The following is an 18511-nucleotide window of genomic DNA, read 5'->3' on the forward strand; positions in this document are numbered from 1 at the left end:
AACAGTTCAAGCTCCAAAGTCTATTTAATATTTCAAGTGAAATAAATCTCTGTGAATTTTTAAACTATCAATTTTTATTTCATGAATCCATTTACACACCTCAGAAAGTTCTAGCATTAATCAAAATCATAATCCTAATAAAAATTTCTCATAAAAACTATTTCCGCAACATTTCCCAGTCAACGTAACGAAATTCAAAATATACCATATAGTTTATGTCAAATATACACTTGATGTTCAAATGCCACTGCTACCACTTATAGCTATATGATTTTAGGAAAATTAACTTCTCTAAACCTCAATTTCCATATTGGTAATAGAAGTAGTTGTAGCCAAGATAAAGAATTACGAGAATTATATACATACAATTCATTTGCAATACCCAGTACTATGCCTGCCATATAAGTAGATAGACATATAAATGGTAGCTATTACTTTTACCATTTTAAGTTAAAAATTAAAGGCTTAACACATTAATTCAAGAATGGCTTAGAACTTGTATTAAATGATCATATAACCATTGCTTCTTATATACCAAACAAAACCGACTCTACAAATCTGCTGAAGTTTACATAGAAAACAAAAACATTAAGAGGCTTTTTGAAATAAAACCAAATAAAAAAATTGCTAAAATATATTGCAAGATTTGTTTTTTAATCATCTATAGTTACTTCTAAAAAGGATCTGAAACCAACAATTTTATTTGCTTACAGAAAACAGATTCAATGCTCTAAGACACTACAAATCATGCTCAGAGGATTCCTAGAAAGCAGACTGATAAAGTATTACTTAAGGAGCCCTACATTAAACAGAACATTCCAGTTTTCTAGGTCACACTGGTTGCTGTATTTCCAAGGTCAAGGAAAACAGCATTCACTACCAAGGAAGGTCTAATCACGATTAATATTAAAATTTGTTTCAAAAACATATTTTCTAATGAACACATAATACAAATTTTTTTTTCACAAATTAAAAAGAAAACACTCCAGCCTCCTTCAAATTTAACTCCAACAATGGGAGTTGTTACGCCTCTTCCTGTCCCCACATACAGAACCAACCAGGCAGCCACCCTGTCATCTCTGAAATTTCTCTCGAATCAGCCTTCCATTCCAACCATCATCATTTTTCGGGGGCCTCCTAACCTGTCTCCCTGCTTCCTGGGTCTTCCTTTCCACTCAATCCTCCACACTGTTACCAGAGTCATCTCTCTAAAACCTATCTCATTGGTAACATCCTGCTGAAGATCATCAGGGTTCCTCTCCCTGCCTACAGAATGAAGCCCAGACGTGGTCCTGTGTGTGGCATTCAAGGCCCTTTTTCAATCTGGCCCAACGTAACTCTCCCTATTCATCAATTTCCATCTTCCTATAGCCTCTCTCCAATCCCATCCCTAAAACCTACTGTGCACTTTAGCCCAACATACAAATTGGATTCTGCAGTTATGCTACTGAAATGGAATGGTCATGCCAGCCTCTCCTCTTGGAGTTTTCCTCCCTAGTACCTTCACCTCTCACAGGGTAAACCCCATTTGACCCTAAGTAGAAAGCTTTCCCTAACACCCAACCCAAGCAGAATTATTTGCTTCCCCTTCTGAGACAGACGAAAGTAGGCTGGAAAATAGCAAATACAATTGCATTAAAGGGATGGACCAAAAAATAAATAAATAAAAGCCTATCTGATCACTTACAGAAATAATGATATACTTCAACAGAGAGATAGCCGCCTGAAATCCCTCTTTGCAAGTGGGTAGAATGTGATCCCTAAATTACTAAGAGCTGAAAAACGGACACGGAAGTCTTTTTTCAAAAGCTGTTATAGAGAGAAGAGTCCATATTACAGAAGCATCTAAGTTTCTTTTTAAATTAATAGGACATACTAAACATTCTAAATTACGAATCTTCTCGCTCAATTCGTTCATCAGGCTTATAGGGTCAGATGATCTTGGTTCGTTTTTATACTCAGTCATGGAACTAAAACAGGAAGGAACACATAACAGCCTAGATACTCCATCTTTTCATCCTCTCTATAGCTTCAGATGTTTTTACAATCTCCAATCTCAAGAAGACGATCTGGGGGCCGCCCTGTAGCTTAGCGGTTAAGTGCGCGCGCTCCACTACTGGTGGCCCGGGTTCGGATCCCGGGCGCGCACCGACGCACCGCTTCTCCAGCCATGCTGAGGCCGCGTCCCACATACAGCAACTAGAAGGACGTACAACTATCTACTGGGGCTTTGGGGAAAAAAAAAGGAGGAGGATTGGCAATAGATGTTAGCTCAGAGCCGGTCTTCCTCAGCAAAAAGAGGAGGATTAGCACAGATGTTAGCTCAGGGCTGATCCTCCTCACGAAAAAAAAAAAAAACAAATCAGGAAGACGCTCTGGTCAAACACTCCAGCTCCCCACGGAGCCAGGCTCCTGGGTACACACAACCCAAAGGCAGAAACACAAAGGCTTCTTTGCCTGTCTATGGAATAACAGTAAGACAATAAATTGTTCTCACCACCTCTCATTGCATCTCAATTATTACCTATCATTGAGCCAGAAAATAAGTACCTCCAAATTGCTCAAATAAAAAGTTTTTAAAAGCATAAAGCTTTTTTAAAAGTCCCTAAGTAAATGTTGAGATAACTGTATAAGGCGAAGTCAGAACAAAAGAAACTCAAGGAGCAGCAGTATGATATTTTGGGTTCAAAGTTAAATTCACTAACAATATCTCATAACTGCTTTATTCCTGAACTGATGTGTGCTCACACCTTACGGTGTGAGGCAATGAACAAGTTCTTTGGCCAATTTAAAGCCTAATTATCTGGTAGAAATTACTTTTCACATCCATGTTACAACATTATAAAACATTAAATTGTGTCATTTTGAAAATCCTCAGAGAAGTCAATGGAGCTCTCAGATATTCTCTCAAACTGCAGCAAAGTCAAATAGTCAAACATAGTCAAATATATTGTGTTATGCTTGTTAACACATATCCAAACTTTAAGTTTCCAATTTCAGGACAGACACTTCACCCTCTGCATGCCAGACGCTGCTGGTTGCAAACCCAATATCCATTCTTAACTTATTCTTTACGAACAGAACTTCAGTTTTGTTCAGGGCACTAAACGGAGCCAGCTTCAAAATCTATATTTTCCTGGTCTGCCTTGCAGATAGCAATGGCCCCTATAACAGTTCTGGCCAATGAGATACAAGTGAAAGTTGCTAAGCAGGCTTCTAAAAAGGCTCCTTAAAAGGAGGTTGAATCAGCTAGTTTGCATCTTTTGTCCTCTGTCCCTGCACTTCCCCTTATTCCCATCTGGAATTGAGACACAAGGGCTAGAAGAGGAACAGCCATCTTGTGACGACAGAATGGCCACATGATACACTCCAAGGGGCTGAGCAGCAACATAGGAGTCTGGGTCCTACTGGCCAATAGAGGTACCCTACAGTCCTGGCCTGCCTACCTTGGGCTCTCAGTACTTGAGAAAAAGAAAACATTATTTTGGTTAAGCACTATCACCTGTTTTCTGTTACAAACAGCTGAACACAATCTTTACTAACACTTATTACCAGATTAAGCCTATTTCATTTTTTAAAAGAAAAGAAAAAGCCTGGACTAATACTGTTATCACCAGCTACAAGATAAGACTATCAACATGCAGCACAGTTAAAGTTCATTTATTACACAACTGACTACTAAGCCATGAGCACAGCATGAGAGATGAAATCGGAAATCAAGACTTTGCAGAATCCTGGAAGTCAACTGAAAACCACTGAGCAAGATCCTCAAAGGCTACACTACATGAAGAGAAGAAATTACCAGAAACCTTTATACTCCACCTTGCGATTCAACTGGCACCAGAGTTGGTTTACCGAGTTAAAAGACAGGATTTTTATCAATCACATATCTACGTAGCCCGTAAAACTGAACTGAAAATGAAAACTATAGCTGGAGTAGCTCTCAGTTCCTTCAGTCACCATGCACACAGGCAAAATTATATAGCCCTGATGAGAGAAGAGACTCAAGCGATTGCTCAAAGTTTTCATGAAAAACAGAAAATTTTGCCGTTTTTCTGAATAATGGAAGAGGGTTTTTTAGTAATGTTATAGACAAGTAACAAATCTGCCATTCAGCTTTCATAGAAAATGATAATGAAACACATTTTTTCAGTTGTCTGGGGATAACATTAATTTCCAGGTCAATGGAAAAATATCCATTTTGTTGGACCAAAATAACTTACCTTCTTCTTTAATTAAGTCTAAAATGTACAGAAGAAAATTTGTTGGGTTCACATTAATGAACTCATTTTCACACTTAACATCATATTTTAAAAAGTAACAATGTGTTAAGAAAATAAAATCTTCCAAAGACAGACTCAGCAGAATTTCATAAAGTGACAGCTAATTAATAGTAATAATATAATAATATGTAGTAATTAATTATAGTAACAGTATATAGGTTAGTTTCCTTATACTGATGGGAAAGACAAGAGGGACTATTCTGTATCTTTTATGCTAAGCTACTAAAAAGATTTTATATTATATAGTAAATTACATTACATAGTAAATACACTGGATAATTTACTATAGATATAAAAGAAAGCCACTGACGAGCAATTTCTAGCATAAATAATAATAGAGAAATGTTTTATTTGTAAACAAATGCCTTTATTCATCCTGACTGTGGTATCAGCTGAAGTAATGTGATTTTTTTTAATCAGATGTCCTGAATATTCTGGCTATGGATGTGTTTTATAAGTAAAAGAACTAGAACACGAATCAGAACACCACACACTTCTCTGTAGCAAACAGCTCTTTCCGTGTTATTCTAATTCCACAAACAGTTGCCTATTTTCACTCAGGAGTAAAGGACCAATGCAAAACACAAGAATAGACCACACCATAAATAATTAGGCCTCTCTCACTGGCCACTCCTCTTGTTTTTCTACAGAGGGCTAGGTCTGAAGTCCTTCCAAGGCTGTCTGAGGACTAAGCCTAACAAAACTCTCAACCTCTAAATCTAACACTCATAATTCCTAACGCTATAGATTATTATAATCCTACATTTCTGACAACAGACAGATTCTGCATTTTTTCCAGCTGACTCCACCACTTACACTATTCAACAGCTGGGGCATATGATAACTCGGCAACCTGAGAATACTCTAGCTGAGTGCAAACTCACTCTGTAACCAAGGAACCTCATCAGAAAGAACAATCAAAATAACTTCACTTAAGTTCAAATGGGAATGTAAAATGTTTTGAACAGTGCATGGTTTCAGAAAATGAGCAACTGTACTTTGAGAGTTTAGTGAACTGACACTCCCTATTCACAGCCTACAATTCTTTTCTGATTAGATCAGCCCCCATAGCAAGTCATCAGGATAATAAGCACTGTAGTGAAGTCATCGTATTGGATACTGATGGGAAATCAGAATCAGAACAGGCTTCAAAACACATTGGGAAACAACGAGTTTTCCAGGTCTCCAGCTTTTCATGGAATACACTGCCCAATACTCTTACTTTCCTTCCCAAAACTAAATGAAGCATAGAACATCCATAAAGCCAAGTACAAATGGATGACCTAAGCATTTTAAAACCACAAATGAAACAATCCTCATTTTTTCCATGAAATTTTGGACTATATGTTTGGAAAAAGTGTGTAAGTGCAATACTCATCATTAGATTATAATTAAAATGAAAGGTAGGGACAATTTCCTTTTATTTCCATAGACAAATAGAGACAAGCTTTTAAGTAATGTCTGCTTCCTCAAGAACAAGTCAAATCAGCACTTTAAGTATTTCTGTTTTCAGAGTCACCTGAAACCTACCACATGTCACTGAGGTAAAACGTGATGGGACAAAAATTCATACAGCTATAATTTTTTTCAAAAGTATAAAATGTATATACTTTAGAACTTTCAGATTTTTTTCTTTCTGACTTTAAAGAGCACAGGTGTATGTCTTCAATAAAGTTTACTAGTCTACATTGCAATATTTCTCATTTTTAAATTTCTGGAAACAATTGATTAGGAACCTTATTTTAAAACGGAAAAATGGATGTACACATGAGTATATTACACGCACACACACACAAATACTACAAATGCTCTTTAGACTAAAATATCATTGCACTTGCTCAGTGGCAGTATTATACACAATAGTCTTGGCACAAAGGAATTCTGATTGTCTGTGCTGTTTACAAAATTCTATATGGATTAAAAGAATGTCAGTAATAAAATATGTTCTAGAAAGAGATTAAACATAATTGTGGGGTGGATTTTGAGCCTTTCAGCAATTTGGAATTTATTTATTCAGTTCCGGATTTTACATTTCTACTTTGTAGTAGAAAACTATTAATACATGCATTTTTAGCCATATAATCCCCATTCAATTTACAGAAATTGAGTTTCTTAAACCCAAAGCAAATATTCAAAAGATACAAAACCATCTGATTCCAACCTAAGAAACAGGCTGTTATTCACTATTACTATATTAAGGCTCTGTGAGCCACCCCGGGCCCACAGTGAGTGAGGTTTTAGGAGCCACAGTGAGGAGACCAGTCTACACACTGAAAAATAATTTCCAGAGACAAAAAGATCCTTTAAGATGAGAAGATGCACTTTGCCTAACATTATATTTAACTATAAAGTCAAGGTAAACGTAATACTAAAATAGTAATATTGATCAGGTTGGCATAAAATTTTCCCAACATAAAGGATAGGCAGAAAAACATCTCAAAATACACTCCTTTAAATTTACAACAGACTCACTAAAGTCTTTCATCTATCACACTATCAAATGATTTTTATGATGCATAAGAACGGGTATATAGTCACAAACCAGAAACTTCTTTCAAATAAGATCATTTTAAGAAAAATGGCGTAGTGATGCTCAGTGGTGACACAGTCCATTTATTTAAGAAACCAAGAACCTTTTCACAGGGCTAACCAATACCCCACGCCCAGCAAAAGCAGCGATGCCTTAGTAATCCCATGGAGAATTCATCGGTACCCACCCTCCCAAGAAGAATTATGATTATGCGTAGTGCTTAAGAGCTTTTACGAGAGAGAGAAAATGCTATGTGCTTCTTGGAAACCAAACCCCTTCCCCCTACTCTATCGCCCATCCAAGGGCGTCTCCAGACCGTCGCCCACCCCACCACCCTCCCTGCGTGGCGGGCACTGAATCCCATCCACAAAGACCAGGCCCATTCCCAAGACTGGTCCAGACACCTGTTCACTTATGCCCAAGCAGTGGTGGCTCTGGTTAAGCAAAGGTAACGGTCATCCCGCTGGTCCGTGCCAAGCCCCGCAGCCCGAGCGCAGGGGACCACATACCTTTGTACCTCTCCAGGACATCCTCGTAGGCCTGGAGGTACTCCTGCTCCTCCACGTACAGGTAAGCGGCTGGGGAGAGGTACCCCGCCATGCCCAAGTTTATCTAAGCGATGAGTGGCCACTTCCCCCTCTCCCCCTCGTAACCCGGGGACAGGCTCGCAGTCAGCAAGACGCAGCCTTGGGAATTGGAAAAGCGGAAGGAGCGGCAGGCTGGGGGAGAGCGCCGGGGCCGGAGACGCAGAGCCCGGGCGCGAGGGGGCGGCGGGCGGCGGGCGCCGGGGCCGGCCGAGGAAACGCCCAAGCCCCCTGGCGGACCGCGGGTGCCCGGCCGCCGGGCTCCCGGGGAGCCAGAGCCCCGCTCGGGTTTCAGCAGCGGCAAATCTCGGCGAGCCCGGGGGCGGCGACCAGCAGCGCCACGCCACGCGGAGGAGCCGGGAGCAGGGCGGGGACGCGCGGGGGGTGGCCGGCGCCGGGACCCTCTGCGGCCCACGCGGCCGCCCCCCTGGCCCTGCGCTCGGCGCCTGCTCCGGGCCGGACCCAGGCGGCGGCGGCGGTGCGGGAGGACGGGCGCGCTGCCTCCGCTCGGGATGCTGCGCGGCGCGTCTGCGGCATTTCCCGGCCGCCGCGCCGCAGACACTCGCCCGCGCCCCCGGAGAGAGGGAGGGAGGAGGGCGGAAGGGAGGGGGCGAGCGCGGCGGTCAGCGCCCCGGCTGGCGCGGCTCCGACCCCGGCGCCTCCCGGCCCCTCCCTTCCATGCGGAGCCGCGGCGCCCCGGGCCCCCTCCCCCGGCCCGCCCACCGGGGTTGATCGCGCGGCCAAGCACGCCCACCCCCGGACACTGGCTGGCGGGCCCCGGATCCCCGAGAGCGAGGTTTCTATTTGGGACCCACAACAGGTGCCTGGGAAACAAAGCCGCGGCTCGCGGCCACCGACGTGCGCAGCCCCCTGCCGAGGGGCCAGCGGCTCTCCCCGGGGAAGGGGTGGCGGGGAGAATAGGAAATACTTTTTTCCACCCGGCTTATGGCACAGGATTCAGGTCACTCTGTGACCGCGCGGGCGGCAAGGGCACCGGGGGCCGCGCCCAGGGCATGTCGCGGGGCGGGGCGGGGCGGCCTCTGCAGGTGGCCCCGCGCATCAGGGCCTGACAGCCGAGACGCGCCTGCGCCTGCGCGCCCGGCGCCCCGCAGCGGCCACAGGACCAGCCCGCGGTCCCTCCCTTCCGCCCCCCAGAGCCGGCCCGCGCATCTGCCGCTGCGCTCCGGGGCCTCTGCCCCTGTCCGTTCACAACAGCGCCAGCTTACTTTGTCACCTCCCTCCTCTCTCCCCAGGATTCACTCCACACACTGAACCTGAGTACAATGGGTACAATTCCCTCAACTTGAGCATATCATATACTACCAAAGTGGGTGAGTTTAAGGGTCCAGTGGAGGAACCAGGTGGTACCCAGGCAAGTAAATGGATGTGTTGAAGAGAACTGACTGAAGTCAGGCTGCCTTGGATGGCATCCTGGCTCCTTTATAACTGTGTAGCACTGCAAATTACTTATCCTCTCTCAGCCCCTCTTCATCAGTCAATGGGGAGGATAACAGTGCCTACCCCATAAAGCTGTGACGTTAAATAGCTTTATAAGTGTTGGCTATTATCATTATTAGATAAACCAGCTCACTGGTGGCCATCTGACTTAGGACAACTCCCCCTCCTGCCCACATCTTCCCTCCCTATCTCTTCCTTTCATATGTACAGATCGTTTCTTTTTTTTTTTTAAATTTGTTTATTGCAGTAACATTGGTTTATAACATTGTATAAATTTCAGGTGTACATCATTATACTTCTATTTCTGCATAGATTACATCATGTTCACCACCCAAATACTAATTACAACCCATCACCACACACATGTGCCGAATTATCCCTTTCGCCCTCCTCCCTCCCCCTCCCCTCTGGTAACCACCAATCTAATCTCTGTCTCTATGTACAGATCTTTTCTCCTTGGTGTTTTTTCTTTCTTTCTTTATGGGTGTTGTGACTCTGGACCATTTTCCATTAATTCTTAGATGGGGATGAGTACACTTGGAAAAAAACTGTATACCCTTAAAAAAAAACTTATTTGAGTTTGAATTGGAGAGCTTTACTTCTCCTCAGCAATTGGCCTACTCTGTTACTCCAAACAAAGCAAGGCCACATCCCTCTTTTCTATCCTGACCACTGGCTTATAATCTGAATTTGACCCCATGTCCCACTAGGCCTTTAGGATCGCTAGGGTTTTCTTGCACCTTGGCATGCATTTATGTACACATTAATTCATGAAGGAACAAACATGTATCCTACAGGACACCCCGAAATAAAAGGGTTAGCAATTAGATTTCTGAGAGTCCTTCCATTTACAGACCTCACATGTGCAGATATAGATCTCAAAACTGTCTTGTCTTCCTCACAATGATTAAGGTCACTGAGGGCACAGTCTGAGTCTTCATCAGAGACTGACACCCAGTAGCACCCCGTTTTATGAATATAAGCAGTGCACACAAGTGATTTTTTAACTGTCCATTTAAGGAGCCAGTCAAAATGAACAGAAGCAGCATTTGGGATTGTCTGTAAAAATAGATTTTGCCCCATGCATTCTTGGAATGGTAATATTGGGTCAATCTGTTAATAATAATAGTGTATTCCACAGGGAAGCAGCAAAAGAACAGCAGTGAAGAGCCTGGCCTCTGGAGTCAAAACTGCCTGAATTCAGATCCTAGCTCTACCACTTCCTAGCTGTGTGACCTTGGGAAGAGTCTCCCTTTCGCAACAGATTTCTGAACTGAATAATGGAGAAAATAATAGTACCTACTTCATAGGGTCGTTAGGAGGCCTAAATGAGATAACACATTGAGTGCTCATAAGAGCATCTGGCCATCAGTAAACTGTCATTTATAGAGCATTTTCTATGTGCCAAGGAATCTGAAAAATGGTTTGCATTCACTACTTGATTTAATCACCACAACCATGACCCTTTGGTAGAGAAAATGAAGCTGAGAAAAGTTCAGTAAATTGTCCAAGAAAACACAACTGGTTAGTGATAAAGGAGGAATTAAAATCCACGTTTGCCTGAGTCTAAGGTCTAACTCTGCTTAGACCTTTCAATTCCAGCCTCAAAGAATTCATATGGGACAAAAATTCATATGTTAAAATAGCACTGTCACTGACAAACCATGTACCTTTACAGGCACTTCAAGATGGAAAACCCAACTTACAACATCCTGTAGCTAAGAACGACAGATCTGTATTGTTCTTAGGTAAAAGACATTTATACAATGGGTATTACAAAGCCCCTTTCCTTACATTTTGTCATTTTAGTCTCACATTGACCCTGAGAGATGGGAAGGATATATATTATAGTCTCAGATTTTAAAATGAAGAAACTACTATAAATGCAAAGCACTTTTAAAAATATAACGTGTCAGACATGTGACACCATCACCAGTAAGACTTTCTGAAATGTACATGTAATGATGTCATTGCACTGCTCAAAAATCTTTCAGTGATTCCCCCACTGACAGCATGGAGTCCAGTCTCCTCAGTACTGCACGCAAGCACCGTGACAGTTTCTGCTCTTGCCCACCAAATCCTATGCTTCAGCTACCCATGTTACTTGCAGTTCCCATTTAAACACGTCTCCCTGCCTTTGTTCTCGTAGTTCCCTCCCTCTGAAGTGGCCTTCCCTTTCACCCTAATTCCATCAAGCTCTTAACTCTCACCTCAAGTGGCACTTCCTCTCAGAAACCTTTCAGGAACCTCCAACGCCTCCCCTCTCCATCCAAGTTAATTACACTCTCCTCTGGGCTTTTCATAGGTACTCACAGCCATTACAACTCATCTCTCACACCGAGTTGTAACTAACAACATCCATATTTCTCGTGTTAGACTATGACTTCTTTAAAGGCAGAACTGTGTGTGCCTTTGTGGAATCAACACTTCATTTGATTCCAGGGGCTCAATAAATATTTTATTAAATATGAATGAATTAAGGTATCCCACAGACCATAGGGTCTTTTGGCTCTAGACATTTTCATAGTCAATTCTTTTTTTATGACCTTTAAAACATTAAATATTAAACTTTCAACTCTTTTACTACTAAGTAGTAGTAATTGTTAAACTTTCAACTCTTTTACTACTAAGTAATGACCATTGTGGACATCCTCACACCATTTCTGAACCTCACCCCCTCTCTTAATAAATTCAGAGAGGGGGTGAGTTTCAGGCAGAGTGTGAAAATGTCTAATAAAATTAGAAGTTGAAATTTTAATGGTATGTTTTCAAACTAGCCACAGCACCAAATTCCTTCAGATATCGTTCCCTTATCCTTACACTGGGTGATCAGTGGCCAATTTAACAGATACTATATCTGAATCTCATAATTTAGCCACATTATGATTAAACAGGTATTTGATATTAGTGGACCAGCCCCTGAATCTATGCTGCATATATGATTATGGATTATGATTTGTGTAGCTAACAGCCAATTTACCAACATTTATTTAAAACACAGTAGTACACTTCCATACTGGGGCGCTTATACTGTCATCGTTTTATGTTGTTTTGTGCTGTTTTTAAAGAATTAGTATAATCTTAGTATGTGACTTTGAGGTCTCCAGTGCATCAACTGCCACCAACATCATAACTATCCCCACAAATCACTCAAGAAACGTTTTACGACGAATAAGACATGGCCCCTGCACTCACACAGTCAACAGTCTACGAATACAAGCATCTGCTGGTCCTCCGCATCCCATTAGAACCCCCAGTTCTTCCATTTCTTCCCCACCTACAGTGTACATTGATGATGACTACCATCAACCTCTCATGATGTCCTGCCTAGTAGAGTCTTTCCCAATTTATATAATCTCATCCCCCCCAACAAACATCTGCCCGGTCCTTCTCTCATAACCCCTTCCTTCACTACCGAAAACAAAATGTCCATCTCTGCCATCACTATCAAAACTCTCAGGCCAGAAGCACCTTCTACCTTCCATAAAAATGCACAGAATACAGGTGTCTCGTCTGATGCCCCAGGCTTTCCACAAAGCCCCAAGAGCTTCTCACACGCCCTCCTGTCACCTGTCTTCCCTTTCTGCATGGCACTGTCTCCTCCTCTCCTTGTGCCTGAGACCTGCTTGGGGGTGAGGGGTGCTGGTTCTCAACAAGGCAAGGAGTCAGGCCTCAGTGACTAAACACTTTTTGGTACTCAAGGAGGGTGGTGAGAGCCAGGTCTGGCCCGGCTCCCCCGGGCCACCCCATTCACTCTCACTTGGCTCCCAAACAGTCTCCATCCTCGACCCTATGTCTTCCTCCCCTTGCCGCTCCACCTCTCCTCTTCAAAGGCCTGGGTGAGACCAGCCAGCATCTCACAACAGAAGCCAGAGGAAGCTCAAGGCTGTTGCCCCAGAAACCCAGACTAGAGAATGGCTGGCTAGGCGCTGTTTGTTTTTCCCGTAATCAGAAAATCCCACAGGGGGGACACTAGGGGGACTCTCAGCAGCCACAGTGGCTGGGATCTGGGCTAGTCCCCTCCAGCCCCCTCGGAGGAAGATAAAGTGCCAACTTTGCATTATAGTGGGAGGCAAAAGAAACTGAGGGGGAGGAGACCCCAGAGTTTGGTGGGGTTGGGGGGAGGCCTGATCTGCTGGTGGCAACTCGGAAACCAACTCAGAAAAACACCTGGCCTTTGGCCTTTGCAAGAGAGCCCTAAGGCCTTACTCCATCCTACCCCAATGACCATGTCTCAGAAAGAAAAAAATTACTAAGGGAATGGAGAACAACCAGCCCAAGAAGCACCCCTCCTGCACAGAACACATACACTCAAACCACACAGGCACTGCCAGGTTGGAGGATGGATTTCCACCTTGTTCTCAGTTTTCAGCCAGGTAAAACAAGCCATCACTTCTGGTTGGACTTTTATGGCCAATGCAAGGGAACACCAGTAACACAGAACAGAGACATTGGCACCTCCCACATATTAATTACTCGGGAACGTAGAATGGCTAAACCTGAAAAGCACTAGGGCCAGAAAGCTGCTCTGGACACATGATGCTGGCAGAGATACTACATTAAATAAAAGGAGTGGCATCCAAGTTGCTGGAATAGCCTCTGCAATCTTGGGTACCAAAACCCAGGAATCCACCCCAGTTCAATCTGCGTAGCTCAGTGCCCCTGGGCAAAAATGAAAATGAAGGCTGCTCTCTCGCAGCTTCTAGCAAATACAGGAGGAATCACTGGGGTTAATACTTTCAGATTGTCACGGTGGCTACTGCAAGTAAACAGGAAAGTTTAATGCCGATGTCTGTAAATATCTCCTTGCATTTCAAAGATATCGATTCATCCAACCAAAAGACAGGGCCAAACAGCTTAGTCACCAGCAGGCAGGGCAAATCGCTCTCTCGAAAAATCGGGGCATAAAGTAAACATGGTCATCCTCCTCCCCCACCTTGAGCACAAATCTCTGCCCAGTGCCTCAGCTCCCAGATATGGCCCCCGGGGAGCAGCTGGGTGAATTTCCGCAACTCTTAACCGGGCTCCATCCCCTTGCCGGATGCTCTTACCTGCTATTCTAAGCACTGCCCTCTCCGCGGGGTCCAGCACCGAGCCCCCGTGAATCTTTCTTTTTGATCTCTCATGTTTAGGTAAATTCCAGGGTAAGGTGTCTCCCGGAGCTGGAGATGCCGAGCCAGATTTCTGGCTGAAATCATCCTCATCGGAAAAATCCGCAGAGGAAGACATGGAGCAGCGATAGGACGCGTTCCCGGAACTCTACAGAGGATGACACAGAAAAAAAGCATTAACAGCCAAACACTCACATAGGCTCATCGATTTCAACAGCCCCCCTCCCTGCCCCCAAACGGAGTCTGGCATCCTGCACCATCCTCAACGCTGAGGGGATACACAAACAAGAAATGAAACCCCGGGCTCACCATCTTTTCTTGGCCGCGTCTCTGACGGGAGAAACAATACTCAGGCAGTCCCAATACATGGAAGATTTGCCCAGAAGTGTGTGGCCTGCGGTCCGGCCACCAGCTCACAAATGACTGGCCCAACAATGAAGCCAGAATCAACAGCCTTCCTGTTACAAATCTATAGTATTTGGCTCCCCCATCAGGACAGGAGAGACATTTTCCATTACTAGACTGCTGGTTAATTCATTACTGCAACTAACTCAAAGTTTCAAAAACAAAGCACAAATGCAGGATGTTGAGTCCCCGTTCCTTTCCGTTTCAAGTCGCCTCACCACTGGAGTCTCCTTTCTGACCAGTTTTGAGCCCCTCGTCCTCTTTATTTAATTTTCTTCATGAGACCGAAGCAGGTTCCCAGAAAAGAGCTAGCAGGGAGGAAGGGCCGATTCTGAGAAGAGCCTTCTCTTAAGACTGGGAGAACACAAAAGGCTGTTTTCAAAAGCCTAAGGCAGCTCCAATAAACAAACATCTGAACTCAACGTAGAGTTCTTGAGATAATTTAAACTTCGAGCAAACTAACAGCTGCCAATAATGGAAATGAGAATGATGCAGCACAGAGACAGGAAACAGCCCTTCTCGACTCCTGGTCATTACACAGTGAAATGAGAAACATGATGCTTTTACCAAAGCACTTTGCCTGAAGGGTTAGTCTTCCCTTCGCCCAGCAGGAGCAAATCTGCAGGGTCATATCTTGCGTAAAAGGGTTATAGCTTCCATACAGGGAAAAGGCACAAGATGTTATTCCTTCCTTCTTTATTGGGTTAAGTTAGTGATTATTTAGAGAGCCACCACCTTACTATCAAAACAAGGATGCTGGCTCTCTGTGCTGTGAACAGGGTTATAAAGCAAAGAAAGTATCAAAGGGAAATTTTCACTTTCCCATCTAGAATTCCACTTTGCTGAGGCTCATGGTGAGGATACAAAAGTGGTGTAACTCGAATTTCTAAAATGTAACTTGCAGCCACAGATTCCTAAGAAGCAAGTAGCAGGCAGGAATCAATGAGGCATGCTCCAATTGGAGCAAAAACACTGGACTGCTCACAAAAGCAGTGGCAACTGCAGTAAAAACAGGCTGTGTGAGCAACATCCCCAAACACTCGCCCAAAGCATGTGAAATAAGCTGTAAGTGAATCAAGACGATGACCTTACCTCTGTCTACATAGGCATGTGGCTACACCATCATTTTACAAGTACACATAATATTTCCCGCAAAGTAAAGCATGTAAGATTTATCTGTAGCTCTGTTCTTTCCCAAAAAAAGCAGTCTTCTATTTTCTTTTACATGAAATTTCATCACCTTGGCTAATTTAATTTATTTATTTAGATTTCATATGTTTTCCTAGTGGCAATAATGTAGTAGGCAAACTTGAGGCAAATAAATAAACGGATTTTCTGTCTCGTAGCTAGAGTCCATAGAGAGTTGTGAGTGGCATTAAGTCAGTCACAGAATGCTATTATCAACCTAATTTATTTTCCATGCTTTTCTGAAAATTCATCTTGAGCTCTCTGAGGTTGTGTTGTTGGCTGGGTCCGTGAAAAAGGGTGACATTCTTAAAGATTTTCAAAAGGGTATTGGGTTTCTTTGGTGGTCTTCTGTCTTCCTTAAAATGGCTTCCTACCTGTCCTTACTTAAGGTCATCCTTTATCCGTGAGAGTCTATTTCTTGTTGTTGACTGCACTATTTCAGTGAATATAGTAATTTGATTGTTTATCTTTACAGACAGAGTTGGGGAATAACTGTTAAAGAACTGCTCCTTTCCAAAAGCCACTGGTTATTGATTTCTGTAGAATAAATTTTTTTAATGGCCAGAGTCTCAGCTGATTGAACAGCACAATGTGATTTATGCCATGACATAAACACCATTAATCACATGTAACCAGATGGGAACAGCTACTACCCCTGGACCCTAGGGTGTTGACGGGTGCAGCCTCTAATCTGGTGGTGTCATTGGTAAACAGATAAGAAAAAAAGGAAGAAACAATGATCAGCAACACTTCTTTCAGCAATATATCACAGGGAAATATAGAGACACACACAGACCGAGGGAAATCCTACAGATTTCTATATGCTAAAGTCTCTCCCAGGCTACATGAGTCAAGCGTTTTAACAATTAAAGTATTAGATTTTTTTTCACAATAATTTTCATAAACACTTCTAAAAATATAAAGTAAACTATATATAATTAGGCCCATTTGAACCTTGAAAATTGAAAATGGATTTAAATGAAGCTGCTCTGAAGTCAATCGATCCTAGAAAAATATTATATTCTTTATTGATTTGAAATGACTTGCCAATTCATGTCACTATCTTGGGGGTTAGAGGGAAGGGTGTAAGAGCGCAGTTCTCTTTTCTGTTAGAAAAAGCAAATGTTCTCTGACTGAAGTCCAGGGCCCAACCTTTGATGTGGAGCTTGGAAGATCAGACAGAGGAAGAAGGCTTGTGTGACCAAGTTCCTATCTCTTGTTCTACTCTTGCGGCCTAAGGTTTGATTCCTGTTAAAATACAAGTATCTGTGTCCATCAGTAGGAACTGGTTAAATAAATTACAGTATATTCATCCAATGGGCTAGTCTGCAGCAATTAAACGAAAATGTTATTGATCTACATTTAGCAAAGTGGAAAGAGTTTGTATAGAATGATTCCTTAAAAAAATGTGTGCATGTATGTGTATGTGTGTAGATGGACAGAGAGATGATCGACAAATAGGTAGACAGATGATAGGCAGATAGATAGATAACTATTTACCACAGAGATAGATAACTATTTATTAGTATATAAACAGTGGTTATCTCTGGGTGATGATTAATATTATGAATGGATTTTATTTTACTCCTTATAATGTTTTAATCTAAAATAAATACACAAAAAGATTACTAAAGAGAAAAAGATACTATGTCAGAGAAAATATCAAAGGCCCTAGGAAGAAACTATTGAAGCCAGTGCTTTTAACCATTTGGGGCTCATGGATACCCCTGAAAAGTTGATGAAATCTATGGAAACCTCTCTCCAGAACAAAGCACGTAAGCAAATAGACCCAAAGTTTGCATATTATTTTATGGGATTCACTGGCCCACTGACCTCAGGTTAAGACCCCAATTTACGCCATCATCTGTCATCACCATTTGGCACGCGTGTTGAGAATGAGAGAAAGAAGAAAGAGCTGTGGATTGTCTGGAAAGAGCGGAGAGCATAATCAGGGCAGTAAAGACAAAGTTGGCCTGGGGTCAGAATATTTTTAATATTTGGCCTTTTCTTAATAAAGGACCATAAGCCTCCTCAGGACTGATGGTAGAGCTCTACAACCAAAAGAACACTAGGTTGTGAGAAACCAAAAAACCCTGTACTGTGTCTTATTACAACCTAGTTATTACAGCAGTTTTAACAATTGAATTAGATCACCAAAAGCTTTAAAATGACTTTCCTAATAGCCAGTTCATTCACATGGTATAAACAACCCAAATCTCCTAAAGCCAGGATAATTACATCATGCCACATTTTTAGAAGGGGAACTAAACAATAACTTCTCTAATTGAAACCCCGGTGGGGGATCTGAGATAAGTACAAGGGAACTGCCTACACTGGAAGCCGCCCCGCCTTAGCACCCTGATCTGTAGGAAAGTGCCAGGACATTGTCTCTGCACCAGGCATTCTCTCAATGCAACGGAGAAACAAGGGCAGAGACAAGGGTTTGTCTCAGCCAGACTTTTAGGATCCTGGAGACTGGAAAGGTAACTTTCACAAACCTCTATACTTATGATTTATGCACATTTCTGTAAGTAGATTTCCAAAAGTTTACAAAATTGTTTTTAAAAAGCACGTGAGGAAACAATTAGACAAATCCAGATTGTGGGGCATTCTACAAGATAATAAGTGCACTCTTCAAAAAGGTCAATGTCATGAAACATACACACCAAAAAAGCAGGGACTGTTCTGTCTTTAAAAAGACGAAGCATAACAACAAATTCATAAACCTTGATTGGATTCTGGTTTGTTGTGTTGTGTTTTGTTTTGTTTTTTAAGCTAAAAAGACATCTTAGGGACAACTGGGAAAATCTGAACATGGATCATGGATTGTTTATTAGATGATACAGTTGGCCCTCTGCATCCGCCGTTCTGCATCAACCAACCGCCGCACATTCAACTAACCACTGACAGAAAGGCCTACGATGCTTGTACTGAACTTGTACTGAACATGTA

At 42.7% G+C, this 18511-nt stretch overlaps 1 protein-coding gene across 16 annotated transcripts in view; it reads right to left on the minus strand.

Moving 5' to 3' along the window:
• Nucleotides 1–18511, minus strand: part of DST (dystonin) — a 432349-nt gene that overhangs the window by 333471 nt on the left and 80367 nt on the right. For 9 of the 16 annotated variants that reach the window (XM_087438739.1, XM_087438737.1, XM_087438738.1 and 6 more), the window contains exon 4: nt 13907–14114. In XM_087438739.1, the coding sequence (XP_087294865.1) occupies nt 13907–14114 (208 nt within the window). Of the gene's footprint in view, nt 1–7322; nt 7489–13906; nt 14115–14275; nt 14790–18511 lie in introns of those variants that run through there. The other 7 variants (XM_087438749.1, XM_087438753.1, XM_087438748.1 and 4 more) reach the window with 2 other exon arrangements.

Source organism: Ceratotherium simum, chromosome 13, assembly GCF_057802395.1.
Source record: "Ceratotherium simum simum isolate JZ-2026a chromosome 13, ASM5780239v1, whole genome shotgun sequence".
Lineage (NCBI taxonomy): Eukaryota > Metazoa > Chordata > Mammalia > Perissodactyla > Rhinocerotidae > Ceratotherium > Ceratotherium simum.